The 13,891-nt window shown below is 39.9% G+C and overlaps 1 protein-coding gene across 1 annotated transcript; it reads right to left on the reverse strand.

Annotated features, from left to right (window-relative positions):
* Positions 1-5,381: 5,381 nt before the first annotated feature.
* Positions 5,382-9,532, reverse strand: LOC115412005 (trace amine-associated receptor 1-like). Its single transcript, XM_030124305.1, has 4 exons — positions 9,482-9,532; positions 7,041-7,135; positions 5,952-6,195; positions 5,382-5,711 (listed from the first exon to the last, which is right to left on the reverse strand). Exons 1-4 carry the CDS (start codon positions 9,530-9,532, stop codon positions 5,382-5,384), a joined length of 720 nt encoding a protein of 239 aa, XP_029980165.1.
* Positions 9,533-13,891: the final 4,359 nt, after the last annotated feature.

Below are 13,891 nucleotides of genomic sequence, written 5' to 3' on the forward strand. Positions count from 1 at the left end.
ATATTGTTTCTGGTTTTGGTAATATCGCGTTTCTCCATTTTAGATGCCAGGTGGACAGAATCACTCCTGCTGTTAATGGGACTGCCTAGAAATACTGCTGCTTTGCAGAGCTATAAAACTGCTGCTTATGAACGGTCAATTGTTCGCCTCATTCCAAGACTTTAATCACGCTTGTTTGCTGGCTAACGCTAACGGCCAGGTAGCGCCATTTACCGCTGCGTCTGCCATCCACAACGTGGCGTTTGTATTAGCCGTTGAGGCGAACCACTTGAGCCACCTTCACTGTGACCGTTCAAGTTTCCTCTTTTTAACTGAACGTGTGCTAAGGGGCTTATTGTTACGATTTGTTTTGTTAGTAATTAATTTGTCATGGTTATTGTTTGTCACATGGTGTTTTACTTTGTGTAACATCTTTTTTTTTTTTTTTATCCATGTGAAGTTTTGTTTTTTGTTAACCTTTTGTTAATTTTGATTATTTGAACTAAGTGATATATTTGTATTTTGGTTTTTGATTTATTTCCATTTAGTATAGTTATATTGTATAATGAATTTTGATTTCTTTTGTTCACAATGTGTTAGGTTTAGTGTGTTTTCTTCTGTACCTACTTTAGTTTTCAATTGTTAAAGTGTGGTTGCCTTTTTTTAGTATTTGTTAATTAATTTCCTTTTCTTTTGTCTTTTTTTTAGTAGCTGTGGGCCCGTTGTGGCACGTTGAGGCTTCAAGATGGCAGACCCCCCGTTTATATAGAGTAGGCCCACAGCGATCGGCCAATGAGCAAGATGATCCAACCTCAAACCAATCAGCATTGCATGTCTTGCTGCCACATTAGAACTAATAGTAAAAGTAAATGTAAGACAATAAGAGTGTTTCCATGATAAGACGGACATTTTCAGTGCTGTTTTTTGTTTTACTGCGCTATGTCACTTTACTGTGAAAGGACTGTTTGTGTTGGTGAGGCGCATTTGATCAAATGGACAATAGGGGGAGCCCCGGTTCTTCTCTCAGTCATTAAACCACTAACTTGAGACGTAAAGAGCTGCTGTTGTTTTCTTACGTCGTTTTACTCCCCTAATACAGGGGCAGTGGTTACAACACTTAGTTACAGGTTGAACTCAGAGCCCAGGCCTATGCAAATAGAGGGTTTAACTCACAGGGCCACAGTAGGGATTTCCCTATGTTTGTTTCAAGGGTTGTGGTTTAGGGGTCCTCCTGCAGGACAATTTCATTTTATTTGACTTCAAAATCAAAATCCCTATTAATTTTGAGCTATTTTTAGATAATTACAGTTTTGGTGGCTCCAGCAGGTGTTATTTTAGGGCAGTATTTATTAACTAGACAATTTCCTCACGCAAAATCGTGAGACGGGGTTGGGGGGGCATGTCGGTTCGACGTTGCCAAAGACTTCATGGCCGGAGGAGAATTCTGTGTCCTGAACTCCCATTCACTTTATATGGACAAGCTGTGTGTCAAAGTTTGGCAGCTGACGGACATCACCATTAGTAGTAGTAATAGAAGTAGTAGCAGTATTTTTAGTAGTAGTATTATTATTTTTAGTAGTAGTAGTTGTAATTTTAGTAGTAGTGGTAGTATCTTTAGTAGCATTTTTAGTATTAGTAGTAGTATTTTTAGTAGTAGTAGTAGTAGTAGCAGTGGTATTTTAGTAGTAGTAGTAGTAGTAGTAGTAGTAGTAGTATTTTTAATATTAGTAGTAGAATTTTTAGTATTTGTAGTAGTAGTTGCCACAGCAACGGCGCTGCACTGACACACACAGAGAATGAAACTGACACACAGAGCAGCAGGAATAGGCTGAGACTGGATCAGAACAGGTCCCGAGAAACTGCTAATTACAGGAAAACCGTAAAAGATAGGTGAAAACCGAAATGACCGTGAGCTTCAGAGAGACCTGGGGAACATACAGATATAGGTTTTTTTTTCCCCGTACTGTGAAAGATGACTGAGTTAGAGCAGTGTAAAAACAGTCAACTGACCAAGACAAGAAGGAATCTGATATAATGGAGTTAATGGAGGAAAGACGGGATGAGCCTCCAAACTAGTGCCTGTCATTTCACTTTAAAAAGAGCTAGGTCTTCAAACATGGGTTCATATGAAGCCCAGGAACCATGGCTACATTTTTGGAAAATATGATTCGCCTGCGATGTATCGTTTGGCCGGGAGGGCGAGTTATCCAGAGAATTTTCAGTTGAATTTTCTCTGCTCTTCCACTCTAGCGTGATGACATCACACACTCTAACTTAGGAAATTTGGACAATTTTCACTCAACCCAGGGGTTTTTGAAGACTCACCTATTGAAAACCGTAAACCCCATCCTCATACCAAGTACATTCGTGCGGAGAGGACAAAAATGCCTGCGTTTTAAAGATTAAATGAAGTCTGTAGGTCAAAGTATGGCGAAGTAGTAGTGCTCAGAAAAAAGTGGACTTTTCTGGCTGATTTTTTCCTCTTCCCATTCATTTCTATGGGACTTTTTTTGCATGTTTTTTGCGAATAACTGCAAAAAATTCACTAATCTTTATGAAAATAACAGCACACTATTCCCGATGAAACTGCATGTTTTGATGTATATTGTGCAGGGGTCCTCACAACGCACTAGGCTGTATTAATCGGCGAAAAAGTGGCGGAAGATGAAAAATAAGCTTAAACGCGCGGAAGAACAATAGGTGCTCGAGGTGCTCGTGTCGATGCCCGAGCCCCTAATTAATTTGTTGCCAGACAAAATGACTTGGCGCTGCACAGTCTCAGAGGAGCCCCTTATAAAAGCTCCTGATGGTCAGGTGTTGCAGCTGGGCAGCACGCAGCAGGTGAGTCTCGTTGATGAGTCTGACAGAGGGGTCAGCAGCCACGCAGGAGCGAATCGTGACACACCCCAAGGGACATGGTCAAATGCCTTCTCCAAATCTACAAACCACATGTGGATGAAATGGGGAAACTCCCATGAACCCTCTAGGACCCTGTAGTGGGTATTGAGCTGATCCAGTCAGGGCCAGCTGGCACGTGCAAAGCAGGAGGTCGGGGGGGCTTGAGCCTCTGCCGCTTTGATCCTTCACCTACATGTGCCCTTTTTACTCTTCTTTTTTTTCCCACAAAAAACTGCATGACTAAAATTTTTGTGACTGAAATTTTGATCAATGATAATAAATGTTATGAGTGGTTTAATTTGGCTGTCACTTGACCTGGTCATGGTGCCCTTTCATCTCTGTCAGGCCGCGCCCCTTCCTCCTGTGCAACCTTGCTTGCAACACACACACATGCACATGTCATGCGGTCTGGAGAATCAACGAGGAGGAGGGAAGCGCCGCGATTCAAGGTACGTGAGAGTCCACCCCGCTATCTGCCCAAATCATTCACTTGTCGCTTTTGGTCCTGGTCCTGTTCTTCAACAACTATAGTTTTGGGGCCAAAAATCGATCGCAAGTCAGTAAGTAATTCAGTATCATCGTCACGTCATGGAAGTAGCTCACAGACTAGCACACTCTAACAAGCTTGGTCCCCACCTGAGTCTCAGTCCTCACTGAAGTAGTCACACATATTTGCTTATGTTTTATTTCCATAAACTGTTGAGTTTTAGCCTCAAAATTGTAACACATGGTAATAGTCCTCACTTTTGAGACTGAGAGATATACGTTTTACATTATAGAAAAATCCACATCTTTTACAGTAGCCTAATGTAGCCTACTATACACAGAATAGGTGAAGTCTGAGTCTAGTCTAATTAGTCATATAAATTTATTGAATGAAAATAAGCAACTGCCATCCCACAGTTTTCAAATAATTTTAACAAGGTATTTCCAAGGACTTGCTTGGAATGTGGAGTCTGGAAAATAATAATAATACTGCTAATGATACTAATGATGATAATACTGAATGATAATAATAAATCTAGTAATAATAATGATGATGATGATGAAGATGTAGCATTAGTATTATATATCTTTTTTGGAAACTCAATGACACTTTTCATTGGATTTTGTATTCACAGGTATTTACAGAACGCTCTCTCTCACACGCACACACACACACACACACACACACACACACTCATACAAACATCTTTTAACCATGGGGTGGGGGGGTGGGTGGGTACTTTTTAGCACTGTTGGTAAATATTGATCCGGTAATATATCCCTCTCATGTTCCTGTAAATGTCTGCAGTTGCAGAATTTGCCAAATTTGGGATGGGGATTATTCAAGACCAGTGAGACCATCCTTTTCAGAGTGATCTTCACCTGGCCTGCAAGGAGGCTACAATAAGAAAGAATTTCAAACCTAATTTTTATCACTTTATTTGACTGTGTAAGTTATTACATATTGTTATTGTAGCTGCCTGCCAAACTAATGTAAAAATGTATACTTTGTGTAATGATTTCTTAAACATTTCAAATCATATGTAATTGGTGGTTATTCATTTTCATGTGCCCTTTTGGAAGTTTGAGCCCCTGCCGCTTTATAGCTCTCTGCACGGCCCTGAGGGCCAGGTCCTGACATAGACCACATAGATAGTTGCCTAGGTTGAGAACCGCTGGAGTGGGTGCTGTTGGCAGGCAAAAAATAAATAAAGAAAAAAAAATAAAGAAATAATAGTACAGGTAACATGACCATTTCTGATGTTCTGTCTTAAAAATAAAGAAATGAGAAATATAAAAAACAAACTACAACCCCACCCAGTAATTTCTCAGGTGAGCTCTCCCTGACCCAGCGCTCACTGCTCACGTGATGTGTGTGTGTGTGTGCGTATGTGTGTGTGTGTGGGGGGCAAATGGCTAGAGCCGGACCTGGTTACAGGCCAAATTATACTTTGTTCTTCTATACAAGTAATACATTAATACATAGGTATAAGACCACAGTAAAGAGTGAACATAACATAACAACATAACAGAGCAGGTATCAGTGATAAAGACATGACATAGTCAGATGTATATTTGGTTGGGGTGGGTTGCAATAGCAGATTGCAGCTGAAAAACAAAGAACAGGAAGCAAAAGAAATTTAACATGGGACTCAGGTAAGAAGACCAGCTGCTCTTCAGAGTTCCCAAAATTAGGCTGAAGCTCAGAGGGGACAGGGTGTTTTCTTTTGCAGCTCCAAAATTGTAGAATGAACTGCTCCTGCACATTAGACAGGCCTCGTCACTGTCTAATTTTAAAACTCTTCTTAAATCCCACTTCTTTTCTTTCGCTTTTAACACCACATTGCTTGTTGATTTTATGTGCACGGATATTTTATCTAGAGCAGATAGTCTATTAATTTATTTATTTATGCATATTTTTTTGTTTGTTTTTCTTCATAAATAATCAATCTCATAAGGAAAAAACACATTTTAAACTTCAATCATTCTGTCACAGTGAGGACTCATTTCATTGACTCCTAGACCATGGTGGAATCACAAGAGTCAGACTGCAGTATCTGCAAAGTGAATATTAGTCTAACAGCTTTTCTGAACCAAGGATAGAATAAGGAATAAATCAGAGGATTTACACATGAATTTAAATACATAACAAAAGTCATATAAGAGGATAATGAAGGAATAAATGAGTTGCCGGTTAGGGTCAAAATATAATAAGGGCAGAAACATATTAAGAAGACAACAACAAGAACACCAAGACTCCGGGCTGCTTTCAGCTCAGATTTGTTGGCGACGGCCTTCCCTGAACGCTGGGCTGTGATGGATGTGATGTGAGAACGCATGGCACGAGCCTGAGACACAGCCACCACAAACACACTCATGTACAGAGCAATAATGGCAGAAACTGGAAAAGTAAATGTTACAAAAATGTCTACAGCACCGGCGACAAAGTAAATATAACTCATACACTCTCCCTGACAAATATGATATTTGCCCGGATGAGTCAGGTTATCATTTAAAATACCAAAACAATAACAACCAGAAGAAAACCAACAGAGACAAATGCAAACTTTAACTCTTTTCACAGTGACCTTATTAGTGTAATGCAGAGGGTCGCAGATAGCAACATAGCGGTCGACTGAGATGAGCACCATGTCTCCTACTGATGCAGAAACAGACCACCAAGCAAAAAATGTATACAAAGAACACATGGAGTCACCAAGAAACCAACAGGACAGCTGTAGGTGGATTCCTGCCGGCATCAGCACCAGGCCTACAAGGAGGTCAGACACAGCCAGAGAGAGGAGGAGGAGGTTGGTGGGTGTGTGGAGCTGTCTGAAGGAAGAGAAAAATCATTACACAAATATTAAAACATGGGAAATGTAAAATCTACTACATGTAGCCAGTGGTGGAGGGGAACTAAATACTTTTTTCAAGTCCTGTATTTAATTAAAATTGGATGCACTTGAACTATTATTCAGCTTCATTTTTCAACTCCACTACATAACAGAGGTAAAAAGGATACTTTTTACTCTGACATTCTTCAGAGAGCTTTAGCTCCTTTTTAGATTACACTTTCTCATCCTGTTTGTGTCCAGTGAAAACCATTTTATGTCCAAATCTTCACACACTTGAAACTTCAAATGTTAATGTCTATGATACTGACACTCAAAAATGTGTATGCACTGACAATGAAGGTATTCAGATTTTTAGAATAAATTGACCCTGTTGTTTTCTTGGATTACTTAAAAACCTTTTGGATAAACAGATGATTACAGTACATGATCACAAAACTGAAAACAGGCCGGTTTTTCTGAAACTGTGGAATTTTGACTTTTCAGACACAAGTAGTTTTCACAGGACATCAGTATCACAAACCTGATCATCTACATATGATTTAATATGACACACTGTTGTTGATTACACCTGTTACTATGAGCTCAGCCTCAATAATCTGCATCAATAAACACAACATGTACATTACAGCTGCAGTAAACAATATGGTTTGTGAATGCATCAGGTTTAGTTAAATTAGAGTGTTTTCAGTGTACTACTTTTGTTTTTGCTTTAAAAAAAAAAAAAAAAAATTGCTTTTCCACCACTGCATCTAGTGCAGTGGTTATATTTGGTGATTAACAAAAAAAAAAAAAAAAAAAGCTTTGTTGAGGAAAAATATCTGCCTGAAATGGGCGACTGAGATGATGACCACCAGGTTGAGAGCCACCGTGAGTGGAGAGAAAATGAACAGCAGGATGTGATAGACCAGGACTTCAGTCTGAGAAACCATTGGTTTCAGGCAGGAGGCATTGAGGAGTTCTGGAAAACAGAACTCTGCTTCTTCATGTGTTTCCATCAGTGAAACAGAGACACAATGCAAAGAGACATATCAGGTCTCAGGGCTTATTAACTGTTTATCTGTGTTCTTGGTCATCCTTCCTTTCTCTCCACCTCTGATGGACGGTGTTGTTCCTCCTCTCTCCCTCCTCCCTGGTCCTCCCCTGGGTCTGCATCTGGGGAGGGTACGCTTATGTAATGGTTAAGAATAGCACAAGCTAATTAAACAATAAGAGTGTTTCCATGATAAGATGGACATTTTCAATGCTTTTTTCTGTTTTATTACACTATGTCACTTGACTGTGAAAGGACTGTTGGTGTTGGTGAAGCACATCCCGTCAAATGGACAATAGGGGGCGCTCTGGTTCTTCTCTCAGTCATTAAACCACTGACTTAGGATGTTAAGAGCCGCTGTTGTTTTCTTAGAATAGAATAGAATAGAATAGAACAGAATAGAATAGAATAGAATAGAATAGAATAGAATAGAATAGAATAGAGTTTATTTGTCATTTGACAGCACAGTACAATGTACTGTAAAGCAAATGAAACTGTAGTTCGATGTTAGGGACATGAGGCCGCAGCAAAACCTAGTCGTGCCACCTAGAACCCTTTCTTCGAAATATGCAGTGAAGAACATAGAAGATAATGCAAGCACATACATCATAAAAGACATCATACAGTTTTCACACGTTACACGTGGACACATGCTGGTACTTTTTCAATGGATTTGGTAGGATTTGGGGGTAGGGTGAAAAACGTCGTTTTACTCCCCTAATACAGGTAAAAATGTGTTTTTCATGTACCAACATTGTATGAAAGCTGTATTATCATTATTGTTAGTCATAAACCACTGACTTGAGACGTGAAGAGCCGCTGTTGTTTCTTACATCGTTTTACTCCCCTAATACAGGGGCAGTGGTTACAACATTTGAAGGCACTGCTGGGATGAGTAACACGAGGGCTAGCTTATTCCAGAAGAAACCCCAGTTGCTGCTCATCCCTCCAAACAACCCAGATGGACGGCCGAGAGAAAAATAAAGTGCCGTTAACGGACAGGAAATTGCATGAATAAATAATATAATAATAATAAAATAATAATAATATCTGAGGTGAAGCTAAAACCACTAGGAAAGCTAAGCTAATATTCGGAGCTAACGCTAACTCTGTTAAAGCGTGAAACTCTGTGTCATCACGTGTAAAGAAATAAGATGGAGCCGACGGACATTGAACAAGTACAGCTAGAAGTAATCCAAGCACTGTGCAGGCTGTCTCAGGAGAATCTTGTAGATTTCTGTGCATCTGTGGGCATTGCTGCACGTGAAATGGTACAAAATAAGCCCTGGATAGTACTAATAATAATGATAAGCTCGCACTTGCAGTGGGAGGAGCTCAAAGAGCAGGAGGATCAGGGCATGTCTGAGCTACTGTTTATGAAGGACAAAATAGATGAATATGGAAAGGCAGGAGAACTTTCTATTACTAATGACCCACTGGAGCAGACTGTACAAACAGAACAAAGTGAAGTAGTTGAGACTGTTAACCAGACTAATGTACAAGTTGCGCACCAGAACACCACAGATAACAAAACAGATGAACAGTATAAACTGGCAAAAGAAATTGAGGCTTTACAAATCAAGTTAATTTTAATTCAACAGCAAAGTGAAAATAAAGCTAATTTCCCAATTAGCCAGTCCGGGCCTGCATTGTACTCACTGGGAGGACATTAATAGGGTCAGTGCAACCTGTTCACGCTGTTTACCCCGCCTCGATTTTCCAGTCAAATTCTGCAGTCTCAGCCTCAGCAAGCCAAGTTGGGGCAGAAGAAGAACAAAATGGCACTTGGGACCCCCCTGTAGACTTAAGTCACCTGCCTGAAAATGAAAGGTCAGTAATACAATAAATGTTAAAGGTGCTGGAGACTTTCGTGACCAATTTTTCATCAAATTTGTAAAACCTCACTCATAGCCCAAGTATCACGAATCTGTAAGTCTTTCTGTGATTACTCACCTGAATCTCTTGCATTACGGTGAACAATTTCGAAGTGCCATCCACTATAAACAAACTGTGTGTTTACAAACCGACCCGGGAGGTAACTCGGGCATCTTCAGAATTTTGTTGCGACATGCATTGTGAGAAGCGAAGGCTCGCGCAGCCACCTGACAGCAGCAGCTGGAACAGACACGATCGGAAACAGCAGGAACTCCCTTCCTTCTGTGCCTATTCCTCCAGCCGTTTCCGCATTTTCACGTGTTTGTTTCATTCATATAATACCATATGGTCGCGCTACCTTTGCCGCTGTCAGGTGGCTGTGCGAACCCCCGTTCCCCACAGTACACATCGCGAGAAAATTCCGAAGATGCCTGAGTGACCTCCTAAGTCGGTTTGTAAACACACGGGTTGTTTATAGTGGATGGCACTTCAAAATTGTTCACCGTAATGCAAGAGATTCAGGTGAGTAATCACAGAAAGACTTACAGATTTGTGATACTTAGGCTATGACTGAGGTTTTACAGATTTGATGAAAAATTGGTCATGAAAGTCTCCAGCACCTTTAAGAGAAGAATGTGCATCCTTTTCCAAATCAGAAAATGGCATTGGATGTATTGATGAGTTACAGGTATCCATATCTCTAAAAGACACTGAGCAAGTTGCCAAGACTTACCTGTCTGTGCCCAAGCCGTTATACAGAGAAACGAGAGACTATCTACATGATGTCATCATACAAGGTTGGGTTGCAAAATGTCATTCACCATAAGCAGCTCCTGTAGTGTGTGTACGGAAAAAATGCGGAGGGCTCAGATTGTGCATAGATTACCATGAGCTGAACAAGAAAACAATTCCTGACCGCCAGCCAATACCCAGGGACCACAATGAGACATATTTGTCTTATGGTGAATAATAGAAGTTGTGGGAATATGATGATGCTTCATATGCTAAACAATAACACCACTAATGGTAATGCTTTAAATATGTTAATTTTGTTTGATAAGCTTTAATATGTTCAGTATCATTCATGCACTTAAATGCATTTATTTCTGGGTTTTAAGCATTCTTATGTTGGTTAAGATGCCAGGACGACATCTAATTTCCAAGAGATGTGTGTAATGGGTAAGAATAGCACAAGCTAATTAATACATTTTTTGCATTATCATTGTTTGTGACTGAAATAATAGTCGAACTAATAGTAAAAGTAAATGTAAGACAATAAGAGTGCTTCCATGATAAGATGGACATTTTCAGTACTATTTTCTGTTTTATTGTGCTATGTCACTTTACTGTGAAAGGACTGTTGGTGAAGTGCATCCAGTCAAATGGACAATAGGGGGACCTCCAGTTCTTCTCTCAGTCATTAAACCACTGACTTGAGACGTGAAGAGCTGCTGTTGTTTTCTTACATCCTTTTACTCCCCTAATACAGGTAAAAATGTGTTTTTCATGTACCAACAATGTATGAAAGCTGTATTATAATTATTGTTAGTCATTAAACCACTGACTTGAGACGTGAAGAGCCGCTGTTGTTTCTTACATTGTTTTACTCCTCTAATACAGGGTCAGTGGTTACAACACTTAGTTACAGGTTGAACTCACAGCCCAGGCCCATGCAAATACGAGGTTTAACTCACAGGGCCACAGTAAGGATTTCCCTATGTTTGTTTCAAGGGTTGTAGTTTAGGGGTCCTCCTGCAGGACAATTTTATTTTGTTCATTCATTCATTCATTCATTCATTATCTGAACCCGCTTTATCCTCACTAGGATCACGGGGGTCGCTTGGAGCGTATCCCAGCTAAATAGGAGTGAAGGCGGGGTATGCCCTTGACAAGTCACCAGGTCATCGCAGGGCTGAACATTTAGAGACAAAAAAAAAATAAAAAATCATATTCACACCTATGGGCAATTTAGATCAACCAATTAACCTATTAGTGCATGTCTTTAGATGGTGGGAGGAAGCCAGAGAGAACCCACGCAGACACGGGGAAAAAATGCAAACTCCACACAGAAAGGTCCCACTCCCTGTTGACTGGTGTTGGAATCAAACCCAGGACCTTCTTGCTGTGAGGCCCAAGTGCTAACCACTGCACCACCATGTTGCCCCAATTTCATTTTATTTGACTTCAAAATCAAAATCCCTATTAATTTTGAGCTATTTTTAGGTAATTACAGTTGTGGTGACTCGAGCGGGTGTTATTTTAGGGCAGTATTTATTAATTAATTTGTTGCCAGACAAAATGACTTGGAGCTGCACAGTCACAGAGAAGCCCCTTATAAAAGCTCCTGATGGTCAGGTGTTGCAGCTGGGCAGCACGCAGCAGGGGAGTCTAATTGTTGATGAGTCTGAGAGGGGTCAGCAGCCACGCAGGAGCGAACCGTGACACCCCCCCCCCGAAGGATATGGTCAAATGCCTTCTCCAAATCTACAAACCACATGTGAATGAAATGGGGAAACTCCCATGAACCCTCTAGGACCCTGTAGTGGGTACAGAGCTGATCCAGTCAGGACCAGGTCCTGGCATAGACCACATAGATAGTTGCCTAGGTTGAGAACTGCTGGAGTGGGTGCCACTGGTAGGCAAAAACTAAATAAAGAAAGAAAAATAAAGAAATAATAGTACTGGTAATGTGATCATTTCTGATGTTCTGTCTTAAAAATAAAAAAATGAGAAACATAAAAAACTAAAAAAAAAAACAAAAAAGCAAAAAAACTACAATCCCAACCTGTAATTTCTCAGGTGAGCTCTCCCTGACTCAGCGGTCACTGCGCACATGATGCACTGAAAAAAATGATTCTGACCCTTAGTAAATGTTACATATAAATATCAAGCATATTTAATAAAATATTTGTGTTATTTGACTCCACTAATAAAATATAAATAATTCCAACATAAAAAGTCAAAATTATGGCAAATGTATTTCATTCAATTAAATCTAACTCAAAAAAAATTAGTTCATCTCAATGTGCCCATAATGCTGCGTTCTTTTAGCACTCGGAACTTGGATAGATTCGGGTCGGAAATTCCAACTTCTGAGGTAAATGCGTTTCATTGAGCAACTTTGGAAAACACGGCGGGCCATAGTAAGTTGATGTTTGCTTGGATGTCTTTAGAGTATTTAAAAACACTCCTGGAGAAGTACCTCAGCTACTTAAGGGAGAGAGATAGAAAGAGAAATGTCATACGGTGAAAGTATGACTTCTCCAATACTCATGAACGCACCAGCAAGGGGACTCCTGTTTGGGAGCTTTGAATTTGCCGCATGCGCACAGACATACCGCCTTTTCAGGATCTTGCCACATACAAGTCGGTTAGCCTCCTCACTCCGGACACCTGCCACCTACTTTGGGTAAGTCTTTAATATTCATCAATGTGTCTTAGTTTTACTTTAACCACAGTGTTTGTACATTTTACTTTACTTCAACACTTCACGTTTAATTCGGCTCTAAGACGCTATTTAGCCGCTATCAGAGATGGTGAGGTGAGTTAGCTAGGACTCAGCCAGACTGTTTCAGACAACTGGACTCCTGCTCCAACAATCTATGAATTTTTTCATTGTGTTTCGGGTGCAATAAGTGCCTGGCTTGCTAAAATCGGAGGGCCTTTGTTTTTCTGGGCGGCAGAAGCGGTGGTGCTGCTGCTGTCCACCGCACACGCCTGTGCGGCGTTATCACCTCCAAGTTGGTCTTAGCTTAGTACTATGTCTGGTTTGGTTCTGCGGCTCACTTATTTACTGTGTGTATGTTTATGTATTATAGTTGGATAAACACTGAAAGAGCCGACTCGTTTCAAAGGTGTCTGACTAGCTCCCGTAGAGTTTATAGAGAATTGATGTTAATGATTCAGTGCATGCTTTGGATGCTGAGAAAAGTCAGTCTTATGCTATGAACAGGTTATTTTTAGTATGCACAGGTTTGACTCACTAGATGTGGCCGTTACAGACATGAGACATACAGCAAGAGACATGACATTACAACTAAAGAACAAAACATAAACAGCTTAAGACTTTGTTTAGAACATGGGAATTATATGAAAATGTATTTACTATCAATGCATTTCTTTTAATTTGTGATTTAAAATGTTAATAAATATGTTAAAAATGTTCATTTTTTAAAATGAAATGTGTGATAAATGAATGCTGTAAGGTGAACTATAGTCATTTCGCAGTAGTATAGTATAGAGAGTAATCTAGTAGTGAATAAATACCGAAAATAACATAGCACCTTTTTCCTTACTTAACTCTAATCTGTCTTTTGTTATGCATGTATTACTGAGGCACAGTTGCAATGCAGACTTTTTACTCACGATTTTGTATATTTGTGTTCTTATCTGGCAAGGTTTAACTCATTGGGTTTTCAACCCAAGGTTGGGACCTTTATATTGTCTGGGTAAGTACACTTAAGAAAAAGATTCCTCACAGCCATGTTAAACTTGGAAGTGATACATCAATCAGTCAGTTTAAATTGAACATTAATCTCATAATAGATCTGCCAATTGTGCCGAGGATAGATAATAAAGTATAGGTGTGTATAAGTGTGTGGTATCTTTCTTAAGGTCACTCTGTGGTCAGAAAGGATGGGACAAGCTAAGAATGCTGTGAATTTAAAAAAGTTAATTAAATCATCATCAGGTTGCCATAAGGTGTAGTCATGATTGTCTATACACATAGAGTAGGTTGAACTACATGTGCGTTATCATTCTGTCTGTA

Source organism: Sphaeramia orbicularis, chromosome 21 (genome assembly GCF_902148855.1).
Source record: "Sphaeramia orbicularis chromosome 21, fSphaOr1.1, whole genome shotgun sequence".
Classification (NCBI taxonomy): domain Eukaryota; kingdom Metazoa; phylum Chordata; class Actinopteri; order Kurtiformes; family Apogonidae; genus Sphaeramia; species Sphaeramia orbicularis.

Bases quoted from the DNA above. Each gene is read 5' to 3' on its own strand.
- LOC115412005 (XM_030124305.1), bottom strand. From the start codon at position 9,532: ATGTGTACTGTGGGGAACGGGGGTTCGCACAGCCACCTGACAGCGGCA. The intron at 6,196-7,040 runs GCAGATATTTTT...CTCTTCCTTCAG, and splicing joins ATCTCAGTCGCCCATTTCAG to ACAGCTCCACACACCCACCA. The intron at 5,712-5,951 runs GTCACTGTGAAA...GCTGTGTCTCAG, and splicing joins CTCTGCATTACACTAATAAG to GCTCGTGCCATGCGTTCTCA.